This window comes from Geotrypetes seraphini, chromosome 3 (genome assembly GCF_902459505.1).
Source record: "Geotrypetes seraphini chromosome 3, aGeoSer1.1, whole genome shotgun sequence".
NCBI classification, from domain to species: Eukaryota; Metazoa; Chordata; class Amphibia; order Gymnophiona; family Dermophiidae; genus Geotrypetes; species Geotrypetes seraphini.
Genome location: NC_047086.1, coordinates 105,890,375 through 105,917,935, shown reverse-complemented (window position 1 = coordinate 105,917,935; position 27,561 = coordinate 105,890,375). Strand labels below are relative to the sequence as shown.

Genomic DNA, 27,561 nt, shown 5'->3' with positions numbered 1-27,561 from the left:
TTCAATAGTTATTCGCGTGTTTTTTTTAATAAAAGTCAGCGTTTTACAGGACGACGTGGCTCTTTTAAAACCCGTTCCGCTGTTCTTTACTACTACGGGGATTTAAAAGAGCTCCTGAGCAGGGGCAAAGTACACACTGTTGAGTGCATGGCGGGCCGGCACCAATGATTGGCTCCCCGCCCCTTGCTTACCTTGGACATGATTGGCGCCCCGTGCTCCAGGCCCCCTTTCAACGTGAAGCCCCACGGCACTCCCCCTTGCAGATGCACATGAATGCACTGGAAAGGGACAGCTCTGCTCTCCATTCTCTACTCCAGGCCGGCGGTGGGAGCCCCCCGATCCATGCTCTGCACTAATCCACGGCCGGCTCCATTCACTGTCCACTCCAATTTTACACACAGGAGAAAGAAGAGGTGGGGGGACATGCATCTGGCAAGGATCAGAAGGCACTGACAGTGACCTGGAGCACCGAAGCCCTGCGACTGACAAGACACCGTAGCAATGGGCGGCCCGCGCCTGTCAAAATCCATCCAATCATCTCGCAGTATACAGAGGGGGGGTCCTCTGAGGGGTAATTGTTTCACTCTACCCTTCTCACTCCCCCCGCAAACACACACTCCCTTCCGAAAAAAATAACAAACCACAAAACACAAAATTCTCAGCGCGAGAAAGAAAGAAGGTAGAGGATGGAAGCAGCGATTTTCAGAGTGATGTAATTTTTGGGAGCAGAGTCAGCATGCGAAAAATCACGAATAAGTGAAACCGCGAGTGCTGAAACCGCGAATGCGAATACGGTGGGAGAAATGTATATCAAACTATGTTCTTAAAAATATAATGATTTCATGCTTCAACAATGTGAATATATATGGACCAGTATTCAGAAAGGGTGGTCAGCTTTTTTTATTTTTAATGCCAGCTTCCATAGCTCAATTAAATCTCGATATTCATCACCATCTTCCTATGCTAACTTTATCCAGTTAGTGGACCGAATACCGCCACTAACTGGATTACTATAAATTCTGCCCCAGTTCTGCCAAGAGGCCACCCTGAGACTAAGGGCTCCTTTAACTAAGCTGTGATAGCTTTTTTAGTGCACGCTAAACCCACGCTACGCAGCTAGAACTAACGTGAGCTCAATGCTGGCATTAGCGTCTAGCGCGTGGGGCAATTTAGCATGCGCTAAGCGCGAGCTAAAACCGCTATCGCAGTTTAGTTAAAGGAGCCCTAAATGGATAGCAACTTGACACCAATATATAATGCAACCTCAGGTGTTACTGTCAAACCGGTATACATGTATACCAAAAAACACATTTCTTGAATGAATTGTTCAATAAAGCATTTCAGTACTTCCCCTGATGAAGCCTCACTCGTGATGGTGAAACGGAGGCCCCGTAGGGCAGGTCAATCAGGTTTTCAGGCTAGCCGTAATGAATATGCATGAGAGAGATTTGCATATAATGGAAGTGACAGGCATGCAAATCTGTTCCATGCATATTTATTAGGGCTGCCTGAAAACTTGATTGGCCTGGTGGGTATCCAGGACAGGGTTGGGGATCACTGCCATAGGGCATGAAACATCAGTTCTGGTGTCCAAGTGTGGCATTTTTCTATACTTTTCAGATAAGTGCTGTCATTTAAATGATTAGCAATTTATTACATAAAGCTATATATTTGTTGGGAGTTTTTTGACCAATGAGATATGACCTGCCACATTCACTAGCTCTAAGCAGTGTTATTGCCAGCAAAGGTCTCTGAGGTCTTTTTCTCCCATTATGTCATACATTTGAATGTGCTCTTTTGTTCTATGGGTGTTTTTTGGCATATACCTTCTGGATAGCACCAAAGTGATATATAAGGATACTGCAGTTATCTGGATATTTTCCTTTGAATATCAACCTGATAGCCTTTTAATCACCTCAGTACGTACATGAGGGAAGCTGTAGTTCTCTGAGAAGTGACTTCTTCATTAGGTTTTAATCTCAAGACAACAATATACAGTATTTCATTAATAAATGTAATAACTTTCCATCCACTCAGACTGAAAGGTAAGATAGAAGAAGCATTGAAAGGATCTGCACTCCCAGCACCAATGGACTTCAGAAAGTTCTCACGCAACTATCAAATTTCCAGAAGCATTTCTGTTCCAGGCTTTGATGAACCTGTGGCAGCCAAAGTTGGAGGAAACCTCCTATTTGACTCTAGCAGCTATATGCCTACAGATGCAATGTTGGAGGCTACCCTCAATATTTTTGGACATACTATTGATGTGTGTGAGGTATGTGCTCTAAGGGGGAAATTCTAGAAACAGTGCCTAAGTTAATTAACAAATGCCATTTAAAATGGCAAAAAAATACACCATTAAAGCGCCTACCAGTGCCTAAATAATAAATTACAGAATTGCACCTACATAGCGCCTACGTAGGATCAATTAATGACAAAGATAGGCACCGGAAATTTAGGCCCGGAAAACCCTGGCCTACATTTCCGGCACCTATCTTTCATGGAGGCGTGGTTCTCCATAGGGTGCCATCACGTGATTGACATGTGATCGTCAGTCACTTTTTAGGCTGCCGCCGATATCGGCACCCTATAGAGAATCTGGGTCTAATATCTTCATTAAAACATTGAGAATTTATAATGAGTATGATGTATCAGAAAAGTTTCAGTAACAGTATTTAAGGACATTTGTTGGCTTAATAATTTTATATTCTTTTATTTTATTTTGTACTTTTGATATGTTATAGTGGTATTATCTGATTTTATTGTGTATGTTCAGCTGTAACCCATTGTACATATTAGAATAACAGGCTACACGTTCATAATAATTGTCCGGCCAATGTTCATCTGGCAGTGGACAGTGTTTTTTTGTCCTCCTCCAGTACTGAAACTGGATATTCAATGCCAGGCCCTGTGTGGGATTTGGCACTGAATTTATGGGCTTTTTAAAGCTGGCTAGTACATGCCCAGTTAACTCAATATACAGACTTAACGGACCATGGGTCTTAATATCAGGACCTAACCAGACTTAACACCTGGAATGTCCCCAACATAGCTGGTTTAAGTTCAATGCTGTCAGGGCTGAATTAACCAATAGGCCCAGTAGTCACGTGCCTAGGGCCCAAAATGGTTTGGGGGGCCCGATGAAGGAGGGCATCAACATTGTTTTTTTCCAAACGGCGATGGGCCCCTCCAGCATCGATTGGCAACGCAGCCCTCCCCATCGACGGAAAGTAAGACAAGCATGCAACGTGGGTAAGAAGGGCAACGGGAACTGTAATTGTGCAAGCGGTGTTGCTTGCCCAAAGCTTCCCTCTGACGCAGCTTCCTGTTTTCGTGGGCGTGTCAGAGGGAAGCTTTGGGCAAGCAAAATTACAGTTCCTTGCAAAATTACAGTTCCTGTTGCCTTTTTTACCCACGTTGCTTGCTTGTCATGCTTTGTGGATGGGGGGAGGTCCTTCGATGGGGGGGGGGCCTGCATTGCCGATCAATGCTAGGGGGGCGTCGCCGTTCTAAAAAAAAAAAAAAAAATCGGAGTGAAAGGTGAGTGGTGAGATGGGCCTGGGGTGGAGGGAGAGAGAGAAGGAGGCAAGGCAGAGCAGGGCAGATGATAGATGTGGGAAGAAAGGGGAAGGGCAGATGATGGAAGTGGGGAGAACTTCTGCCCAGTCCTCACCTCCTCACCACTGCTACTGCTTTCCCACATGCTGGATGGGGGGAAGAAGATAGTTAGTGAGATAGTGGAGGGGTGAAGGAAAAGAGGGAAACTGAGGGCTGAATAGTAAGAAAGAATTTTAGACAGAGGCAAAAAATAGAGAAGGAAGACCAGAGAAGAAAAGTAAAGGGAAGAGAGAGGAGAGCGATGCCAAAGAACGGGGAAGGACACAGAGATATCAGCTCCGAGTGAAGGAAATGAGAAGAGAGAGAGATGCTAAAAACCACAGGGGGGGAGGGAAGGAGAGATGCACGGAGAGAGATGCCAGACTATGAGGGGAACAGAGGAAAGGTGATGGATGCCAGACCAAGGGGGTGAGGGGGCAGGAGCAGAGATGGCAGAGGGAGACAGACATTTTCTGGAAGGGGCAGACAGTGGATGGAAGGAAGAGAATGACAAGAAGATGAGGAAAGCAGAAACTACATGACAAAGGTAGAAAAAATATTCTATATTTTATTTTTTTTGCTTTTGGATAAAGTAGTATTATAGCTGTGTTGATAAATGTTTAGAAATAGAAATAATGATCCTGTTATTGGACTAAGGGGTCCTTTTATCAAGCTGCGGTAGGGGTTTAACGTGTGTAATACCATGCGTTAAACCGCCTGCCGCGCTTGCCACTAACACCTGCATTGAGCAGGCGTTAGTTTTTTTAGCCGGCCGCGGGGGTTAGTGTGTGATGAAATGTCCAATGCACTAATCCTGCTAGCACAGCTTGATAAAAGGACCCCTAAGTTTTATACATTTTTGATTAACTTTCAGAGACCAAATTCTTCCTCAGGTCAGGACAGGATACTGTAACAGCAGTACTGACCTAAGGAAAGAGGTTTTGACTTCTGAAAGCTAATTTAAAAAATGTATTAGTTCAATAAAATGGTATCACTTGTTTTCCATTTTTTGTTTTATTTTTATTTGTTAATCTGTAAAATGATTTGTTATTTCTCTTTTTTCAAATTTACATCTGCTATCTTTATATTTTGTTCAATATTGAGAGATATGCACCATTGTTTCTTCACCCCCTAAACTGTACCGTTCCTTCGGTTTGTAGCACAAGCCAGCATTCTGAATGCTCTGCACTGCTCCGATGGTCATAGAATTCTTATGATCGTCAGAACAGCACAGAACATTCAGCCCGCCAGCCAGCGCTAAAAATCTCTTCCGTGCTTTTGTAAAAAAAGGGGTTTAGTTTGTGGGGGGCGGGGCTAAGGGGCCCAGTGTACTTGTGTGCCTAGGGGCCCTCGAAGAATTAATCCTGCCCTGAGTGCTGTTATTTCCAGTGCAATAGGGATGATATGCTGAACCATAGGGTTATCCATCTGTGCTTGCGAGCATACTGTGAAGATATCAGTCACATCTTTTCAACTCCTCCTTCTCCATGGTCTCTGTTGCCCCCTTCACATCTTCCTTTTGCAAATGAGCATGAAGGTGTCTTTCTGAACTGCTTTGTTTATTTCTTTATTGTTTTTTGTTTGCTTTTTAGGGGGGGGGAGAGTCCTCACATTTTTTTGTGCAGTGTCAGAGATCCCAGTTCAAAGGGACTACTCTGCCTTCTCGTAGAGGAGTAGACATTTTAGTGTGCAGCTGACAGGTGTATCCTACGGGGACCTGTACAGGCAGCCTGCTGAAGATTTGTGAAGCTCAGGGTTCTGGACCCTTAGCACTTGCTCACTTCCTTGACTTGGTCAGGAGTTTGAGTGCAGCCAGTTAGGCATCAATAGTGGCCCTTAAGGGTGTTCAGGGTGCCAGCTGAAACTTTGCCTTCCCCCCTTTTTCCTTGTTGTTTGTCACAATCTGGGGGGGGAGGGGTTTATGTGTGTAGAAGATCAGTCTGACTAAGATCCGACTGGCAGCCTGAAGATCTCAGTGTGAGAGCTGACCAGTGTCCTGAGGCAGAGAACCTCTCCAGATCCAGCTACACTTTAAGGGAGCTGAAGCAGGCTGCAGCACACAGTGGCATAGTAAGAGGGGGCGGGCAACCCAACTCCTCTCCGCCCCCCCTCACCTCTTCCCACTCCCCCCTTGCCACGTGCATGCCCCCTTCACTTCCCCCATACCTCTAGTTGAAGTTGTAGTTCGCGGGCTGCGACAGTCAACAACATATTCCTTGAGACCCTCTGACGTCACTTCCAGGTGCCGAGCTTAGGAAGTGACGTCAGAGGGAGAGCTGACGGGGGGGTCATAAGGAGCACATTGTTGACTGTCACGGCCCGCAAACTACAACTTCAACTAGAGGTACGGGGGAAGGAAAGGGAGGACACGCGCTGCAGGCAGGATTGGGGAAGGAGCAGAGGGGGCACAAATGAGGGGAGGGGAAGGGCACCACTGCCCCGGGTGCCTCTCACCCGCATTACGCCACTGGCAGCACCATTTCTACAGCCCATGGTCTGTGAGTACATGCTGTGACAGCCTATGGGGAAAATTGGGGTGGAATGGTATTGAAATTTGTGTTTTGACTGTTTCAGCAGTTAGGTCTTTGGTCCCCCTCCACTAAAATCCTATTTTTTTAGTTTTATGGTCAGCCATGAAGTGTTTGAAAGCCGTTTATTGGTTCCAAAATGCTGCAGCAGCAGCCTTCTTGGATTTTCTAATTTTTTCTAAGTTCTCCAACAACTCATTTTGCCTCAAAATGGACAGGGATGGAATCCTCAGACTCTAAGACCCCTGTTTTATGCCTTATTTGAGCTGGTTGGATGACTGAAGAATACCCTTGTGCCACATGCCCTGCGGCACGGAATCGAGGGGTGAAAGCTTTGGGCTTAACCCATCTGCAGTCTTCTAAAGCTGAAGAAAGGCCAGGGGGTCCTGTCAAGGGGAAAGAGACACTTTATGGAGCCCTGGGCCAGTAGTCCTGTGTAAGTGTGTAGATGCTTGGCAGCCCAAGAAAAGGCTATCCTAAGGGGGAAGGAGGGTTGTCCACTCAGGCCTTTACCCTGGACTTCATCAATCTCTTCTGGCAGGCTTATGCACAAGGCATAACTCCACAGGTCAAGACCAGCACGCAGTCCCCTATGGATACTCAGAGCACTTCTTCCTTGAGAGCGGAGTCTCTTCTAGACTCTGATGGTCCATTGGAAAGGGACTCAGAGGATGAGGGGTTGGATTTAATCCCCTTATTGTCTCACAGTGAGGCTTCTCTAGTGCGAGTAGCAGCCTCTCATATGAAGGACCAAGAGGCGATATCGGCCATAGAGCATAGAGAGGATCCCTCCATTTTCCAACTCTTTGTCCTCTGCTTTGCTGGAGATCATTACTGAATCCTTTCTTCAAACCCTGCCCTCCCAGTGTTCTCTTCTGAGCAGGGTCCGGGCTCAATCCATATCTTTTCCGTGTCACCCGGACATGAGGATCCTAGATCCTGAAGGCTTTCTGAAGGTGGCTAAAACCATGACTAAGCTGTATCCCATGGATCAGGAAGTCTAGCAAATGTTTGCTATGCCAAAGGTGGATTCCCTGGTAGCCCAGGTGACTAAACGTACTTCCCTGACAAGTGAGGGAGGCATAGTTTTAAGAGATCTGCAGGACCTCAGAGTGGATATGGTCCTCAGGAGGCAGTTTGAGGCTGTAGCCTTAGGGATTAAGGCTGCAGCTGCAGCCTCTTTCATGGCACGCATCTGTCATCCAAGGCTACAAAATTAGAAACTGGCGGAGGCTGAGCCAATACCATAGCTTGTGTTAGCTGGAGTAGACTATAAAGCAAATGTACTCTTTGATATAATCAGAATCATGGGGAAAGTCTCTGCATATTCAATCTCTGCAAGTTTTAAGCTTTGGATCAGACAATGGGTAATTGTCTGAGCATGGTAATTGGACGCCAGCGCACTCATAAAGCTGCAATTGCCAATTAAGCTGCTAGCTTTCACTCAAGGTGTGCAAAATAACAAATATATAGAAATGACGTATAACGCAAGATTTACCAAAATAATTTTATTGCTTTTATTTTTCCATCATGGACCTCAAAAGGCTAGTTGCGTTAGTGGGAGGTCGTTATAGTTGCCAAAATGCTGGCCTTCTGATAGCGATCTCAACCCGATACTTTGAAGCTCCCCAATATATATCTTCAGTCCAATGTGACATCATTGGCCGTAAGCCAATCAAACTAACAGAGGTGGTCTTTAAATTTAGACAAAGAAAATTCCTTTACATGTTTAAAAGTTTCAGAAATCATATTTGTTTTGTTTATATTCATTTCTGAATATACATTAACATTTTATTACATATCCAATATTCTTTTTGTCCTTTTCAAAAAGGTATATTAAAAGAACCTGCATTTGTTAAAAAGGGCTGAGAAATTCTCAGCTCTCCCTGTCATTACAGTAAAGGAAAAGGAGGGGCTGTTTCCCCCTCTCCCTGAGCTGACAGCTTCAAATTTCACTGATACTCACACAGAAGCCTTCCTATGCTGGAGACTGCTACAGGTCTCTAACTTAACCATTTCCAGATGTTATGTTCAGGATTTTTCCTTAGTGTTCTTTCTATAAATCATTTCATTTTAAGTACAAATTCTTTTACAAATCATTCATATCACCAGTACTTGCTTGGGGCCTCACATCCATACCATGTATTTCATTCATAGTTTCACACATTATATGTCATTCATATTTAATGCATGTTATATCTCAGGTTGGGATACGTAATCTAATATGCTCTTCCTAACCAGTCTAAGGCACATCTGGTATCAATTAAAACCATGAGGCTAGAAGCGGGAAAACCTGAACAAAGACTAGGGACATAGGCTGAACACAAAATGTAGTAAAGCCAAGCAGAAGACACAGAAAAACAAGGAACCCAAAATGGAGTCACTACCTCAAGATGGAGGTCAGGTATATCCTAATTTCCTATATGATCTAGCTTAATAGCAAAGTACATAAAAAGAATATTAATCTGTAGTGTGTTTTTCTGGCCTTGGCTGCATCCATATTCAGATGTTTATTCACCAATTTTTCATACGCTTCTTTTGGGTGTGGCCTTAACTAACACATATGCTTGTATCTAACTAGAGTTACCCAGAATCATACGAAAAGCAGGCGCTTTTGTAGAAAAAACTCCACAAAATACTGCACTATCATGTCCTGACGTCCATTCCATTACCGTCCCATAGACATCACCCCCTACTGGCCACGAGCCACTACTGCTCAGTGATTTGATTTCTAAAGCAACACTGAGCAGGCTCCCTTTCAGGGAACTGATGCTGTTTGGGAAAGGCCTAGATGTTCTTGTGGCAAGTGTACAAGATCACCGTCCAAGATCTTTATCAGACAGCAGACCCCAAACAGCCAGGGGCCAGAGCCAAGGGTCCTTTCATGAGTCACAGCATTCTTGCCTGTTCGCAACAGGAGCCTCTAATCAGAGAGCTTTTCAAGGTTCCAGACAGAAATTATCCGGAACTGGAGAAAGCAAGGTTCTGGTTCCTGCTCTCCAGTGCTAACCATAAAGCCACAATGCCACCAGACCTCAAACTGCTCTTCTGAAGATTGGAGGTTAGCTCTCAGACTATATGGAAGCCTGGAAACAAATAACAAATGACCACTGGGTCCTGGAGATTATCAGAGAGGTTTACAAGATAAAGTTTGTGAGCCATCTCTCTGACTGGTTTGTAGATTTACCAGAGGGCCAGCCAGAGAAGGCGGAAAAAGTCCAGGCAACATTGCAAAGATTGCTAAATATTCAAGCCACAGAACCAGTTCTTTCAGAAGACTTGGGCTCTGACAGATACTCAATATACGTTGTACTCAATAAAGGCTCAAAGGAATGGAGACCCATCTTGGATCTCAAACATGTCAACGTGGCTCTGAGATATCTTCGGTTCTGGGTGGAGACCATTCAGTCTGTCATCACAGTGGTAGAGTCAGGAGAATTTCTGGCCTCCTTAGATTTGATGGACGCTTACCTTCATATCTCAATCTTCCTGGAACACAGAAAGTTCCTGAGGTTTCAAATGTTTGAGAATCACTATCACTTCTCAGTGTTTTCCTTTGGGCTGGCATTGGTGTCCCAAACTTTCACCAAAGTTATGGTGGTAATGGTCGCTCATCTCCACAGAGCAGGTTGGCAAGTACTTGCCATCAGAGCACTGTCCCAAATAGAAGGAGAAAAGTCAGTAGCAGCAGTTGTGGATACATTGCATTGACTGAGCTGGATTGTGAACTTTTGAAACAGCCACTTAGTTCTAGCTCAGTCCCTATTCAACATGGCAGAAGACTGAGTCTTTCTTCCAGAAGTATGCAAACAGAAGCTTCATGATCAAATTACTGACCTGTTGACCAAGCCAGTAACTACTGTTTGGCATTACGTACCTTCAGGTCCCTGGGCTGATGGCGACCACAATAGAGGTGGTTCCCTGGATGAAGGCACATATGTGTCTCTTCCAGGATGCATTGTTTTCTCACTGGTTGCCTAAGACAGACTGCCTGCAAGTTCTACTTCTTTGTACAATGACAGCCTGAACCAGCATGAGCTGGTGGCTTTGTTCACAATCTCTAGCAAAGGGACTCCCACTCTGTATTGATTCCTGGGTCATCCTAATGATGGATGCCAGCTTGTTCGACTGGGGGGGGGGCTCTTTGCAATGATCACTCAGTTCAAGGACAATGGACTCCATCTCAATAGAAATGGTCTATTAACAGGCTAGAACATGAGCCATTTGTCTGGCGCTCCAACAACTGCAGTCTAATTAGGGAAATCTCTTTTCTTCAAAATCACTGAGCTTTGGAATAACCTTCCTGCCCTGTTGCAGAATCTGGGCTCCTTCCAATTATTCCAAAAGCATCTGAAAACCTGGATTTTCTCAAAAATGTAAAGCTCACCACCTCCTTTATAATCACTAATTCTTATTATGTTCTTCCCTCATTTATTAAAGTACCTGTAAACCATGCCAAGCTTTGTCTTCATGGAAAGGATGAGATATATAAACTTAAGATTTAGTTTAGTTTAGTTTTTGCTAGAGGGCAAAACAATCAAAGTCTTCTCTGACAATGCCATTTCAGTAGCCTATATCAACAGGCAGGGTGGCACCAAGAGTGCTCTGCTCTGGCAGGAGGCAAAAGCATTCTGTTGGACAGAAATTCACCTGCAGGCGATCTCTGCAGCACATTTGTCTGGGGTGGGCAATATTCAAGTGGATTATCTCAGCAGACAAACATTAGACCCAGGAGAGTGGTTGTCCTTGAAAGCATTTTAGACCATTGTGAGAAGATGGAGTCATCCAACATTCGACCTCATGATGACTGCAAAGAACAAAAAGGCGACTCAGTTCTTCAGCTGCTGATGTTAACCTGTAAGCACAGGGCTGGACACACTGGTTTAACCATGGCCAGATACCGGGCTACTGTACTTGTTCCCGCCCTGGCCCATGATAGGCTGGGTGATGCACCAAATAGCAAATCACCTGGGAATAGTAGTTCTAGTAGCATCAGATTAGCCCAGGTACCCATAGTAGGTAAATCTTGTATTCCTGCAGAAGGAGCAAAGTATCAGACTCCAGGTGCACCCAGACTTGCTCTCATAGGGGCTGATTACCCTAGAACAGGGGTAGGCAATTCCGGTCCTCGAGAACCACAGGCAGGTCATGTTTTCGGGATATCCACAATAAGTATGCATGATATAGATTTGCATCTCAAGGAGGCAGTGCATGTAAATCCATTTCATACATACATATTTATTGTGGATATCCATCTCATACATACATACATATTTATTGTGGATATCTTGAAAACCTGATCTGCCTGTGGCTCTTGAGGACCGGAATTGCCTACCTCTTCCCTAGAAGATCTGGGATGCTTTGGTCTTATATTATGGCTCTTCAGTGCTCAGCGCTAGCTTAAAAAGGATTTTCAGAAGTAGTCATCACTACTCTCCTTAGAGCCAAAAAGCCAACAATGGTTTCAGTGTATTCTAAGGCATTGGAAAAATTTCAGCACTGGTGCAGCAGAGAAAATTTAGAGCTGGGCAAAGCCCTAATTTTGTTGGTACTGGTACTCCTCCAAGCGGGCCTTGGCAATAGATTAGCCATGGCTTCTCTTAAAGATCAAGTAGCAGAGCTTTCATGCTTCCAAGGCCAGGAGAAGAGAGCTTTGCTTGCAGCCCATCTAGACATAGGTTCTTGAAAGGTGCCTTAAGACTAAGGCCATCGATTTGAGATCTGTTTTCATCATGGAATCTTAATATAGTCTTAGAAGGACTCATCAGAGCTCCTTATGAGCCCTCAGAGGAAGTCTCCCTCATGGATCTCTCTGTGAAAGCAGTCTTCTTGGATGCAATTACATCTTTCAAGAGAATCTCAGAATTGCAGGCACTGTCATGCAGAGAGCCATTCATTAGGAACACAGAAGTACGGACCTTATGTATGGTTCCCTTCTTCTTACTGAAAGTCATCTCAGCGTTTCATGTCAACAAGAAGTTAGACTACCTGCATATCATCCTACAGGGTCCAAGAAGAGAGACAAAGCCTTAAAGGGTTTGGACGTCCAGAGAGTTCTCTTGTGTTACCTGGAGGTGACTAATGAGTTTCATCTCTTGGATCATCTTTTCATGTTAACCAATTAGGTGAGACAAGTCAGACCCGCTTGCAAGGCCACAATCTCTAGATGGATTCATGGACTGATATCCTCTGCTTATATTGGTTGCATCAAACAACCACCTATCTCATTGAAGGCACATTTGACAAGAGGAGTGGCCTCATGAGTGGAAGCTCGGATGATTCCACCCGAGATTTGTAGGTCATCAAACTTGGTCCTCCCTTCATACCTCTATAAAATTCTACTAGGTGGACAAAGCAGCACAGGAGGATGCTGTTTTCAGGTCCACTGTACAACAAATAGGCTCATCTATCATATCTTAGAGTTTGGGGACTGCATAGGTACATCCCTATGGTTTAGCATACCATCCCTATTGCACTGGAAAAAAAAAGATTAGAGATGGTATGCTGAACCCCCCCCCCCCCCCCCCCAAGATTTCACTGTAAGCCAGACTATTTGTTTAAGAAGAGACTGTACATTGTATTATAAGAGAGGAATGGTTGAACTTTTTCACTGAAAGGGTGGTTGATCGCTGGAATAGTCTTCCACTGCAGGTGATTGAGGCCAGCAGCGTGCCTGATTTTAAGGTCAAATGGGATCGACACATGGGATCTATTCACTGGGCAAAGGTAGGGGAGGGTCATTAGGGTGGGCAGACTAGATGGGCCGTGGCCCTTATCTGCCATCTATTTCTATGTTTCTATATTTCTATGAGCTTCATAAATGTTCAGACTATTTATGTTTCTTGATTAACTTGTATTTTCTTGGATTCAATTTTCCTCTCAGAGGTTTGTTAATGTTTTAACTATATTACTGTTTCTTCACTGATTGTTTTAACTTAATCTGAGCAGATCAGACTCCTGATCCTGATTTGGGGAATTCCCCATGCCCTCCTCCTGTCTTCTTCTGTAGGGCTGTTGCCAGCTTTGGTATGAACTGAAGGGGGCATCAGAGAATGTGGAGAAAGTGGAAGAGTTGAAAAGCTGTGATTGACATCTTCTGCAGTATGCTCACAAGCACAAATGGATAACCCTATGGTTCAGCATACCATCCCTATCTACTGGAAAAAAAAATATTATCAAGGTAAGAACCTAATCTCTTTTTTTAGTCAAAATGACTAGGTAAGTGCTTCTGAAAATGACGCGATAGCCACAACCGAGCAAATTAACCAGTCAACAGCTGCTCCCAGCCAGTTAACTCACTTTGAATATCAGCTGGAATAATAATAAGCTATTTTGATTACTTACTTTGAAGCGCCTGTGTTTCACGTTTATCAGAAAATATTTTTTTTTAATGTCCAGGAAAAATAGGAATGAATTTATATTAGAAGTGCTGTTTTTATTTTCTACAGTTCGGTTTAGAAGGAAAGGGTTTTGAGCCCACTCTAGAGGCTTTATTTGGACAGCAAGGATTCTTTCCCAACAGCGCCATGAAAGCATTGTACTGGATGGATGGCAGAGTTCCAGAAAAAGTCACTGAAATTCTTTACAGGTGGTTTGGAGTCTCTAAGAAGGATAAACAGAATCAGGTAAAGCTACTTTAATGCCCAACTGTATATGTTATGGTACTGTACAATTTCTTCTAGATATTTTGTCCAAGATGTACATGCACCTTGTTTTCATGATTTGTTACTTCATACCTAGTTATACTGATAGTAAAATACAGGCTATTTAGACCAGGTGCATTAAATAGTTTGTGTGTATGAGAAAATGCTTCATCCAACTGGCTCTTAGTGACATGGACCTTACTTGGTGCTCTTATTAATTCCTAGGATCTGATGAGAGAAATTGCACTTAATGTTGAAAAACTGATCAAAGACATAAGATCCAGTGATGCCCCTGAAGCAAATTTTTATATGAGAATTCTGGGAGAAGAAATTGCATACCTGCAACTTGAGGATTATAAAATACCAATTAACATGCTTTTAAAGAGCTTACATGCTTCACAGGAGCTTCCTTCACAGGTATGCATTGCAAATGAGTGTGTTGTGTTTTTTACAGTATAGGGGGGAGGGGGTGTTACTATAACCAGTATATTAGTGTCATGGAACTTTAGAAGATTTAGAAAAAAAATTCTCTGTCTCAAAATGAATGAATTCTTTAGCTAAATAATCCTTCTGAATATTGGTCTTTAGAAAGGACCTTTGTTAATGTAGTTTCTTTCATTTTATATTTCAACTTTATATTCCAGTAGTAATAAACTGGACAAAGGAATAGTAAATGGCATTTGCTTGGTTCTTGTATAACTGCGGAACCAGCTCAAATAGTATAGAAAATGTTTGTTATTATATCATTGTTATTTTTAGAGACTTGGGGGTAATTTTGTACAGGATTTTTCACTCATAAAGGCCTTTTTATAAACACAAAAGGGCTTATATAAAATTACCAGAAGGGGTTACACATGTAAAAGTACACATATCTCTAGATTCTATAAAGTTGTCAGCCCAAATTTTTGACTAGCACACAATTTTGGATGCACAAGTTATACAATAGTGCCTGTTACATGCCTAACTGTTAAGTTAGCTGCAAATTGGCCTTAACTGACCCACCGAGCACACAAATGGGAAGGCTAAGGAGAAAAGGTGGGAATGGGATTGTTCCGATTGCACTTCCAAGGGGGGGATTTCATTCCAGAATTCCAGAGAGAAGGTGTAACATAAAAGAAAGCTGAATGATGTATTGTCTCCAAACAAGAAAAGTGGAATGAGAGAGAAGGATTAGGCGGGACGAGTGAGATCAGCAAAGGGTCAAAGAAGGAACATAGGGGAAAATAATAGCAGAAAGGTAAGCAGGGGTCCCTGTGAAGAGGAGCTTATGAGCCAATTTAAGAATCTTAAAATGCACATGGAAAGGGAGCCAGTAATGATAATTTAATGGGTGAGACACATGATCCATTCTGAGGGTACAGGTGAGAAGACGTTTAATGAAACTTTGGGAAGACATGAAAGAATGATATTACTGTAGTCTAATCTTGAAGAAACCAGGGTGCATAGCAGGGTAGCACAGGAGGAGTCAACCAGGAAGCTACGAAGGGAGCAGATCAAATGTCTTTCTCAATAACAGACTATGGACTTTTCCTCCAGAAAATTGTCCAAACCTTTCTTAAAACCAGCTACGCTATCTGCTCTTACCACAACCTCTGGCAATGTGTTCCAAAGCTTCATTCTCTGAGTGAAAAATTATTTTCTCCTATTGGTTTTAAAAGTATTTTCCTGTAACTTCGAGTGTTCCTATTAAGTAGTTTCTGAAGACAGATTTAGATTTGCCATGCAACACTGTATAATTTGGTCACTAGCAGTTTGTAAAGTTTGAAAAAATAAAAATCTAATCCTAAAATTGACATGCGCTAATGACAGCTTTAGGCATCAGAACTTACATCAGCCTTTGATATGGCATAAGTGCTCATGCCTATTTTATAATGGCATTTTTGTGAGCAATTGCCATTACAGAATTGGCGCTTAGGCACTGATTCTATAAACGGTGCCTAAAGCTTAGGCACCGAGGAACTCAGTGCTTATCGCATGTCAGTCTTAAGTTAGGTGCCATTTATAGAATCATGCCTAGTGGTGCCTAAACTGGACTTCATGAATAACAGCGTTTTATAGTGCTATAGTTAAAGTGGACTTAGGCACCTGTAGGCGCCTTAACCTTAGGTGGTTCCTATTTATGCCATGATTTTTCTTGTCTAAATATTGGCGCCTAAGCCCAGTTTAGGTACCTACATGCAAAACATGCCCAAGATCCGCCCCTTATCTGCCCCCTAACCACATCCACTTTCTAGTTGGTACCTTGGACTAGGCGCCTACCTGAAAGTGGTAGATGCTTACTGAGTTAGGCCTACACTAAATTAATTTTAATTTAAGCCAATTATGAGGTGCTAGTTGTTTGTTATCAGTACTAATTAAACTTTTTAAATAATTAAGTTAGACACCTAACTTTAGACATCTTTTATTGAATCAGGGTCTTAGTGCCCATATTTTTGGCACCATATTTTATGGCACCCTTTGTAGAATCTACCCCATAGAGCCAAGAAGGCATAAATTATTATGTGAACCCCCTCTATAGATGTGTTCAGGGGAGGAATTTGGGTGGAGAACTGGTGTCGTTATGATTTACGCACTTATGTGCTGACATTTAAACTTGCCAGTTTAATCTAGCTGTGTTTTCTTTTCTTTTTTTTTTGTGTTGAATTTTTTTATTTCATCAAAACATCTAATAATCAACACACAAATATCAATCAACAAACAAATATTGTCCTTGTATTATATTTCATGGTCACATGATTTGCATAGGCAAGAATGTGGAAAGCAATTAGGATTAGCTGTATTTTCTGCCAGTATACCCCTAGCAGTAGCATAATAATGGGAGTACGGGGGCAGGCGGACTGCCCTGGGCGCAGTTTTTCTAAGGGTGTAGCGGCACCCTTCCTCCTCTCTGCCACCCCACCCACCCAATTGCTCGCTCACTCACTCGCTCACCATTCCGCTACTTGCCGGGGACGCGCGCCCCTTGCCTTCACCCATACCTTTTTGGCATGAGATTGCTGCACACATCGGCATCGGCACTCTTTCTGACATCACTTCCAGGACCTGCGCCTAGGAAGTGACATCATAGGGTGAGCCGACCCCAATGTAGGCAGCATGCTGCTCATGACAGTGAAGTTTAAAAGGTATGGGGAAAGGAAAGGGAGCACGCGCATGGCAGGGATGGGGTGGGGAAGAGGGTTTGGGAGGGGTGCCACCATCCCGGGCGCCGCTCACCCTTACCACGCCACTGACCCCTATTATTTCATAAAGATACATAAGGTGACGGCGAAAGCTAGAAAGATGCTAGGTTGCATAGGGAGAGGTATGGCCAGTAGGAAAAAGGAGGTATTGATGCCCCTCTATAAGACTCTGGTGAGACCACATTTAGAATATTTTGTACAATTCTGGAGGCTGCACCTTCAAAAAGATATAAAAAAAAGATGGATTCGGTCTAGAGGAAGGCCACTAAAATGGTATGTGGTCTTCATCATAAGGCGTATGGGGACAGACTTAAAGATCTCAATCTATATACTTTGGAGGAAAGGTGGGAGATGTTTAAATACCTACTTAATGTAAATGCGCATCAGTTGAGTCTCTTTAATTTGAAAAAAAACTCTGCAATGAGAGGGCTTAGTATGAAGTTAAGAGGTGCTAGGCTCCAGAGTAATCTAAGATAATATGTTTTTTACAGAAAGGGTGGTAGATGCATGGAACAAAACTAGAGAGAATTGACCCCAAGGAATCCACAGAGAAAAGAGTCCAAGAGAAACCAAAAAAACACTGTGGAGTGACAATGTTCCTGAGATGGACTTTATTGAAAATATCAAAGTTCCAAAGATACAATTAAGCAATCCACATGAAAATAAAATGATCCACATAAAAACCTAAAGGACCTAGTCCGCTGAAAGCGAAGGACCCAACACTTATTGCTTTGGTTTCAAGCAGCGCTCTCCGTATGACTCTCCACACATCAGTTTTTCCATGTATCTACCACCATAGGACTTTCAGGGACCCCTGAAGAAGACTATCTTGTCAAAACATGGACCGTGTTGTGTCCTTCGCTTTCAGTGGACTAGGTCCTTTAGGTTTTTATGTGGATCATTTTATTTTCATGTGGATTGCTTAATTGTATCTTTGGAACTTTGATATTTTCAATAAAGTCCATCTCAGGAACATCATCACTCCATAGTATTTTTTGGGTTTTATTTCTGGTAGATGCATGGAACAGTCTCCCAGAAGAGGGGTTGGAGACAGAGACTGTGTCTGATTTTCAAAAGGGCCTGGGATAGGCACATGGGAACTCTCGGAGAGAGAAAGATAATGGTTACTGCAGATGGGCAGACTAGATGGGCCATTTGACTTTTATCTGCCATCATGTTTCTATAAGCACCTCTGTGCCTTTATAAAATAAGCTAGAAAGAGGTGCTTACTTAGCCTTCACACAAAGATGACCTGTTAAAAAAAATGCATCCTACAAATTGTTCATGGATTTCCTTTATTTATGTATAGATTATAAAGGCTATTCAGAAAGGCACTGAAAGCGACCTGTTTGTTCACTATATCTTCATGGACAATGAACTTACTCTCCCAACTGGAGCAGGTTTCCAACTTCAGGTCTCCATGTCTGGAATAGTGACACCTGGAGCCAAAGCTGGATTAAAGATTCAAACAAAGAATGTAAGTGATTCACTGTATGCTTTACAACATTTTTATTTATTCTTATACCTTAAATTCTTGAGAAACTTCCCCATTACCAGTATATGACAAACAACAAAATTTTGTTAATTATTTCTCTAAATAATTAGTTTTTTTATTCAACGCTATAAATATTACATGATTGTATTTCTGACAGATGCAAGCGGAAGTTGCTGTAAAACCGGCTGTAGCAGTGGAGTTTGTGACACATATGGGAGTATACATCCCTGAAGTCGCTAGAAATGGGATCCAGATGAATTCAAATATTTATCATGAGTCTGGAATTGAAGCCTATATTTCTGTCAAAGAAGGCCAGTTCAAGTTTTCCATTCCAGCTCCTAAGACTCCAACCAAAATCTTTAGCATCAGGTATAACAATAGGTCATTTTGAGGAGTGCCAAAAACATTTTCTGCCTGTATTTTTAGAGATTTACAGCCTCTTCTATCAAACTGCGCTAGCAGTTTTTAGCACAGAGAGCCGCGCTGAATGACCCCCGCTGCTCCCGATGCTCATAGGAACTCTACGAGCATCGGGAGCAGCGCTGGCCATTCAGCGCGGCTCACCGTGCTACAAACTGCTAGCGCAGTTTGATAGAAGAGGCCCTTAGTATCAAAGTTAATCAGATATAAAAGCTTTGTTTGTATAAGGGCTCAGTATGAGAATGATGTGGATATGGCTCAATCAATGATCTGAAACAATATCAAAACACAGAATGGCACTTAATGAAAAAAGATAACACTCTTTGCAGCTATAGTGGCAAAATAATAACGCTCAGAATTTAGGAAGTTGGTTGAGCTGAGAACTTGGCAGCACCCATTCGTACCTTGCACTTATGTCAGCTGTATGGCTAATATTAAGTATATTGACATTAGCCCTCCCTGTGAGCCCTATGAGCATCGGAGCTGTTACCACCACTGCTGGTGTTAAAAACTTTGCTACAGGTTTGTAAAAGGGGAGTAGGTTATAATAGCATTCTATCATAGAAACTAGCCCCCTAATTCTATATATGGTGCTCTGAATTGTGCACACAAATATGGGCATGTGCTCAATCTGCGCACACAATTTAATTACCGAATGGGCCAATTAGCACCATTAATTGTGTGCTAATTATCAATTATCAGTGCTAAATGGACATCTTTAGGTAAATTTTAGGCATAGACCTAAAAAGGGGGAGTGGCCATGGGCAGATCATGGGTGTTTCTACAATTTGCACATGGTGTTACAGAATAAAGGAGATCCTCACATCATTTAGGCATGAGGATTTACACTAGGGTTCAGTTGGTGCAAATCCTCGTGATTAAAAGCTAGGCGTGGATTCTGGTGCTAAGAGCTATTCTATTAACGGCGCCTAACCTGGAGCATTATTTATAGAAAAGTGTTTAGCACTCATTTATTTGGGGGGGGGGGGGGGGGGTTCAGTGCTGATTTTAAGCACCACTTGTACAATTTGGTCCTAGGTGCTTAGGTTCCATTATACAATATGTTTCTACCCTTGGGGCACCTAAATGGAGGCACTCCGTTAGAGAATTTCTCCCATTGGCTCAAAGAATACCGATAAATTAAATGAAAGTAAACTTCTGGGTAAAGTACATTCGATGACCATTACTGAACCCACTTTTCCTTTTTCCTTCTTTTGTTTTTTTTTTTCCTTTAGTAACAAATTGAATTTGGTTTCTACAATGAAGACTGAAGCAATGCCATCTATTGTTGAGAACAGGGAGTCATCAACATCCTGCAGACCTTTGTTTGTGGGTCTAAATTACTGCGTCAACATCGGATACTCTAATGCTAGCTTTTCAGATGCAGCACCTTACTATCCACTGACTGGAGAAACCAGGTCAGTAATAGCAATTAATTCCTAGATTAATGCATTTACCAAGTGGCGTAGTAAAGTGTGTGTGTGGGGGGTGCGCAATCTACCAGGGCGTCGGCATCCGTCCTTCTCTCCTCCCCTCTGCTCCTTCCGACCCCTCCCCCCACTGCGCACGTGCGCCCCTTCCCCAGTACCTTTTTAATTTTCCCTGTGCAAGCAGCATCACAAATTTGCTGCCTGTGTTGGTGTCCCTCTCTCTGACATCACTTCAGAACTCCACGCCTAGGAAGTGACATTAGAGGGCTGACATGATGCGTGATTTGGCTCACGCTTGGAAAATTCAAAAGGTACGCAAGAAGGGAAGGGGCGTGCATGCAGCGAGGGGTCAGGGGGTCGGGCAGGAGCGGGGGGAGGGCGCCACTCACCCTTGCTACCCCCACTTTTATCAAGCTATGCCGCTGATTAACCTGAACTAAATGCTGAGCCATCCATTCTGTTTGTGTGGGCGGCCTGGCATATAGCTCATGGCATGTAGCTCAGCAGCGCAGCTTGATAAAAAGGGGGGGAGGGGGTCATTTTCTCAATACCTCAAATATGATTTACTCAATGAAAATGCATGCGATCATAATATGAACCTTACTTGGAAATATTTTTCTTGAAGGAAAAGGATCTGCTTTAATGTCTTTTGGTGACAACTGGCTTGTGATATCTTTCATTGATCCTAAACACCTTCTCTTTTTTTTACATAATTTTTTGATTTTTATACTGTAATATGGAAAAATATCTTAATTATCATTTCAAATATATCTTTTTAATATTTTTTGTCCTTTGACTGCAAAATAATTTCTTTAAATCCTAATGGCACTTGATGGAATGAATGTTGCTATACAGTATAGGGTTTCATGCAGAAACAGCAATCATACTGAAAGATTCAATTCTTCAAGGCTGCAAAAAATTGCTCTCGCAAAACTTTTGCTTCCACAACATATATGTGCTTGTAGATTAAGTGGGGGCACTTTTCGAATGCCAAGTCATCTATGTAAGTCACTCTTTACCCACACCAGTGTCTTTAAAAATTGTCTTTTAAGCGAGTTAAATTTTGTGCTGATGTATAATGGTATTAATTTGTCATTAAGGGGAAAAACAAGTCTTTCTAAATCTATCTGTCAAATATTTATAAAGTTGACTAGATACAAATTACTGTGCAAAATAGTATATCCTGACCATGACAACTTTCAGTATCATAATTACATTACATTACATTAGTTTCTTTTATTGCAATTCTAGGCGGCGGATTACAAAAGGATGAGATTCTGGTCAGAAGATTACAGGGAAGTTATTGGTGATGGAGTGAGGTTATTGGCTGTGTCAGGAGTTTGTCTTGACATATTTCTTGAATAATCTGGTTTTTATTTCCTTCCTGAAGATGTTATAGTTTGGTGCTGAGATTAGTAAATTGGAGATGTGGCTTTCTAGTTTTGCTGCTTGTGTGGCGAGTAGTCCATCATGTTGGTTTTTTGGTGGGGGGGGGGTTGTTTTTTTTTTTGCTGAATTCCTTTGATTGGGGTAGGTGAAGAGTGTTTGAGTTCTCCTTGGTCTGGAAGAGTTGTTCCAAGTTAGGCGAGTGTTCAGGTAAGATGGTCCATTGCCATGTAGGGTTTTGTAGAGCATGCAGTAGAATTTAAAGAGTATTCGTGCTTGTACAGGTAGCCAGTGTGTGTCTTGGTAGTCGGTGGTGATGTGGTCGTACTTCTTCAGTGAGGAGATTTGTCTGGGGGCTGTGTTTTGCACTGTTTGTAGTTGTTTTATCATGGTGGTGGGGCTGGGTAGGTATATGATATTGCAGTAGTCTTGTATTCCTAGTATTAATGCTTGGACCAGGAGTCTAAATTGTGTTCTATCGAATAATCTGTGGATTTGTCTTAGGTTATGCATGACTGGGATGGCTTTATGGACTGTTTTTAAAAAAAATGTAGTTACATGGTACGTCTTCTGTCTATCGTCACCCCTAGTAGTTTTAGGCGGGGTTGTATGGGGTATGAGATGGAGTTTATTTCAAGGTTTGTTATAGTAGGGGCTCTGTCGTTTTCGAGAAAAAAAGGAACTTTGTTTTTTCTGAGTTTAGCTTTAGTTTGTGGTTTTTCATCAATTGTTTTACTGTTTCTAGTGTGTTGTGTAGTGCATTTATTGCTGTGGGGGTTGGTTGGTCAAAGGGGAGGAGGATGGTGATGCCGCCTGCGTAGCTGTATGTATGTTATGTTTAGTTGGTCTAAGCAGATGTCGAGAGAGGCGACAAATAGACTGAAGAGTGTTTGTGATAATGGGGATCCATGGGGCACGCTGCAAGGGTTGTACCAGGATTCTGATTTTTCTTTGTTTGATTTTACCCTGTAGTATCTGGATTGTAGGAATCCTTGGAACCATGTGTGTATCCTGCCTGTGATTCCTATTGTCAAAGCAGCTCCTGATTGGATAAGGCCTGACTTAGTGCAGGAAGAGGTGGTCGGAGCATACAGCGAGTGATTTCCTGCACTCGCTGGCACTCCAGCTGCTCTCTCCTGCCTCTCCTGCTGCCCTCTCTTTGTCGGCGGTTCGCATTTGGAAAATGCCGCGAATGACCGGGACCGCGAACCGCCGACTGCGAAAGACTGGGGGAACACTGTATAGTTTACTTATGTCGGACCATTGTATTTTTGGGAAGTCAGACCAGGTTCTATTCGCTGCACATGATGTAAAACAAGTAATAAATTAAAATGGAGGTGGTGGGTAGGAATGGGAGGGGATCAACATAAAATTGGGATTGAAGTACATTCCATGATGCACGTATTTGTGTTTTGCTCTTAATTCCAGTATTCTAGATATGATTTTCTGTTACAGTTTTCTCATACTATTATATTGCACTTTGTACAATTGTATTGCACTTGTACAATTGTATTGCACTTTGATTTATATTTTATTTATTTATTTTTAAAATTTATATACCGTTTTATTCCAAAACGGTTTACAATAAAATTATATACATAAAATATTGAAACAGGTCATAACAGATAAAAGTAAAAGTAGAAAGAAATGCATCAACAAAAAATTGCGTTTTCAGCAGTTTCCTGAATGAACTCCTATCACCACATTTCCAAATTTGGCCAACAAGGCCATTCCAGTTTTACTCCTGCAGACGAAAAGAGATTTACCAAAAAGAAAAGTACTTTATATTTTGCATGGTTTGAAATAAGCCTGGTGTCCTATATTACAAAAAGTATTTGTATAAGGTAGGATGGGCCGTGAATTTTGAAGAGGTTTTCTTATAAGGTTATGTTTATATTAATTCACTGTTGTATACCTTATTTGATTACAAACATTTTTCACTATTATTTATTAGGTATGAAATTGAGATTCAACCTACAGGAGAAGTACAGGAATACTCAACAAGTGCTAACTATCAATTACAGAAAGAAGGAATCGACTTGATTGATATTTTAAAATTGTCTGCTCAGGCAGAAGGTAAGTGCTCACCAAATAAAAATGTTTAAAACAAACACCTATTATTGATTATGTTCTTAATTTAATTACTCTTAATCTTGGATCCATTTTATTGAGGACTTGAGTGTGATTAAATTAATCAGGGATCTCAAAGTCCCTCCTTGAGGGCCGCAATCCAGTCGGGTTTTCAGGATTTCTCCAATGAATATGCATGAGATCTATGTGCTTGCACTGCTTTCAATGCATATTCATTGGGGAAATCCTGAAAACCCGACTGGATTGTGGCCCTCAAGGAGGGACTTTGAGATCCCTGAGTTAACTAGTTTCCTTTGGGATTCTGATTAATCCTAATAATATTTTTATGTCTTGATCACACTTTCTGTACAAGATGTTATGCTTAGAATATTTTTTTGAAATCGTATAAATAAATAAATAAACAAAAACAAAAAACACCTATATTGTAATAAAGGCCTAGATCTTTCTGTGGCAGAAAAAAGATTCTAAGTGAAAAGTTAAAAAAAAGAGAAACTGTGGATACAATGACCTTAACCTAATATTGACCTTAACAGATATTGAACCCGTATAACACGCAGGAAAAATGTAGTAGGGACCCGACACGGTCCATGTTTCGGTCATAAAAGACCTTCATCTGGGGTCCAATTCTATGTTGCCACAAACGTTATGGTTTGCATGAAAACATCCAAAGAACTGTGTGTTAGTAAAAGAAATGCTGCTAGCATGAAGTGCCTACACAATTGATCGCAAATCGAATGAATGCCGCGGGAAAAACGACACATAAAAGTTCTGGCAGTATGGTGTCAAGTGTCTAAAGCAGTCAATGAGGGCGGCATGTTGAACTGCATAAGTCTGAGGTGTCACTCCCAGCAAACGCATGAGAACAGAACCAAACATAGCCAAGGAACCCATAGCAGTAACTCAATGGGGTCCTTTTATTAAGGCGCGTTAACCGATTTAGTGCGCACTAAATGCTAAGATGCCCATAGGAATATAATGATGTCTTAGCATTTAGGGCGTACTAATCTTTGGCGCACGGTAATTCGGTTAGTGCACCTTAATAAAAGGACCCCGATATTTGTTACAATGTAGAGGAGAAGACATAGCACAATGCTAGGCAGAATACAAACAAGACAATTGAAAAAAGCTGGGAAAAAAAAGCACAAGTGTTCACAATATAAGTAACAAATGCTAATACTAAACTAAACTAAACCTTAAGTTTATATACCGCATCATCTCCACGGATGTTGTGGAGCTCGGCATGGTTTACAAGAACTTAAAATATAGGAAAAGAAGGAAAAAAAAAAGGTTTACATGAACTTATATATAGAAGAGAAGAGTAAGGGGGGATAGAATGACATTTTAGTGAAAAGCCAGGTTTTCAGTTGCTTGCGGAATAATTGGAGGGAGCCCAGGTTCCGCAGCGGGGTAGTAAGGTCATTCCAAAGACCTGTGATTCTGAAGAGAAGGGATTTTCCCAGTTTGCCTGCATAGCGAATACCGTGTAGAGAGGGGAAGGATAATTTATACCTTTGGGTGGATCTGGTAGAGTCAGGACTCGAGGAGTTATAAAATAGTGGGATTAAGGGAGGAAGGATGCCGTGAATGATCTTAAAAGCCAAGCAGGAGCATTTGGAATGGATTCTGGAAATCACTGGGAGCCAGCGAAGTTTGGCTAGGAGTGGGGAGACATGCTACAGGAAGACTTCTACTGTATGTTGTTGCTATTACAGAAACAAAATAAAAAATAAACCAAGAGTCCCACAAAGCTCAGCAAGCAACAGAAAAGTTGCAATGGAAAACACTAGGCAAACAAGTATGAGATTCAAGTTAAACAGCTCTGTATTGTAGAAATACACATAGAGCTCCTTTTACGAAGGCGCGTTAGGGCCTTAATGCACGCTACAATGCCGCGCATGCAAGCTGCTGCCACCTCCTCTTGAGCAGGTGGTACTTTTTCGGCTAGCGCGCGCTAATCCGGTGCATACACTAAAAATGCTAGCGCACCTTCGTAAAAGGAGCCCATAGTGTGGTTGGCCCTTATTTTTTTTTTTTAAGATACCAACTTCATGGTCTCTTAGGCTTCCCCGACTGGCATCATAATTGTTGGTGCTGTCCGGGTATCACTGCATCTGGGTGGGTAGAACTGACGTATCAGCCATCATGCTATGGCTTTCTTCAGAGTATGAAGAAAGCCACCGCATGACAGCTGAAATGTCGGCTCTACCTACCCAGATGTGGCAAGACCTGGACAGCAGCAACAATCATACCAACTGCAGCTGCCAAAAAGAGGCACATCAGAAAAACAGGTCAACCACAGTGGCTGAATGCCAGACTGGCAGGCTGCTAGGATTACTGATCTACCATCCTCAATAAAAATGTAACATAGATTATAACAAACAGATGACTTCTAAAGGTGTTCGAATAGCAACTTATGTGTAGACATCGATGTGCCTTATAGTGGCATCATCTCTACCTCACTGCTTCATGTTTTTCCTTTGAATTAATTGTATTTTTCCCTACTTAGGCACAAAGACACACGAAGCCACCCTCACAATTAAGTATAACAGAAATAAGGTGATATTGACCAGTGATGTTGAAGTTCCAGATTTTGGCATTGCTTATGGTGTCAACTTTAAAGCTACTGATGAATCTAGTCGAGGAAAAAAGTCATATACAGTTGTCATAGATGTCACCAATCAAAAAATTCCTGAAGTTACTCTCACTGGACAATTAAGGTAATTCCACCATAAACTAATGTCTACAGAAATGTGTTTTTTAAAAATCTCATTGGAATTAGATGTATGACTATGCACTGGTGCATTATGAACTTAGGCCCGGATTCTAAAAACTGTGCCATATGTTAGGCACCAGTAGGAGCCAAGATCATGCCTACTGACACCTAACTTAATAGCTTTAATTGGCATGGTAATTAACCGTGTCATTTTAAACCAATTAAAAACTCATTTAATAAAGTAGGTGCCAGAATCACACCCACAGCATAGTGGCTACCAGCACCTAAAGTCAAACTAGTCATGGTTAGGGGCAGAGATGACCTTAGGCACCACTACGCATTGTTTTTCATAAAACTCTGGCACCAGAAATTTAGGCCTTTAAAATTCCAGCCTGCATTAACGGCACCTAAGTTTTTTTCTTGGGCGCTGGTAGCCACGATTCTGTTAATGGCACCTAAGAACATAAGAACATAAGCAGTGCCTCCGCCGGGTCAGACCATAGGTCCATCCTGCCTGGCAGTCCGCTCCCGCGGCGGCACAAACAGGTCACGACCTGTCTGAATCACCAGAAGGGGCTCCCTTGCCACCTTGGTTTCTCATTGAAGTCCTATCTTCCCATCGTAGTCCTAACCCTCCGGTCTTGCACATGCATGACCTGTTGGGTTTCTATACTTATTACCTGGTTAGCTTTCTATACTTGTGTTACATCCCAGCTCCTCCCTCAGTATCCCACGATCCCTTTATCCCTCAGGAATCTGTCCAATCCCTGTTTGAATCCCTGTACCATACTCTGCCTGATCACTTCCTCCGGTAGCGCATTCCAAGTGTCCACGACCCTTTGGGTGAAAAAAAACTTCCTTGCATTTGTTTTGAACCTATCTCCCTTCAGTTTCTCCGAATGCCCCCTCGTACTTGTTGTCCCCTTCAGTCTGAAGAATCTGTCCCTATCCACCCTCTCTATGCCCCTCATGATCTTGAAGGTCTCTATCATATCTCCCCTGAGCCTCCTTTTTTCCAGAGAGAAGAGCCCCAGCCTATCCAACCTCTCGGCGTATGGGCAGTGTTCCAGCCCTTTTAC

General features: G+C 42.3%; 1 protein-coding gene across 1 annotated transcript in view; it reads left to right on the top strand.

Annotated features, from left to right (window-relative positions):
* The window catches only part of APOB (apolipoprotein B), a 139,946-nt gene that overhangs the window by 53,720 nt on the left and 58,665 nt on the right, over positions 1-27,561 (top strand). The window contains exons 14-21 of the mRNA XM_033937488.1: positions 2,038-2,275; positions 13,574-13,750; positions 13,994-14,185; positions 18,257-18,424; positions 18,600-18,811; positions 20,098-20,280; positions 23,633-23,754; positions 26,276-26,486. Of these exons, the coding sequence (XP_033793379.1) occupies positions 2,038-2,275; positions 13,574-13,750; positions 13,994-14,185; positions 18,257-18,424; positions 18,600-18,811; positions 20,098-20,280; positions 23,633-23,754; positions 26,276-26,486 (1,503 nt within the window). The remainder of the gene's footprint in view (positions 1-2,037; positions 2,276-13,573; positions 13,751-13,993; positions 14,186-18,256; positions 18,425-18,599; positions 18,812-20,097; positions 20,281-23,632; positions 23,755-26,275; positions 26,487-27,561) is intronic.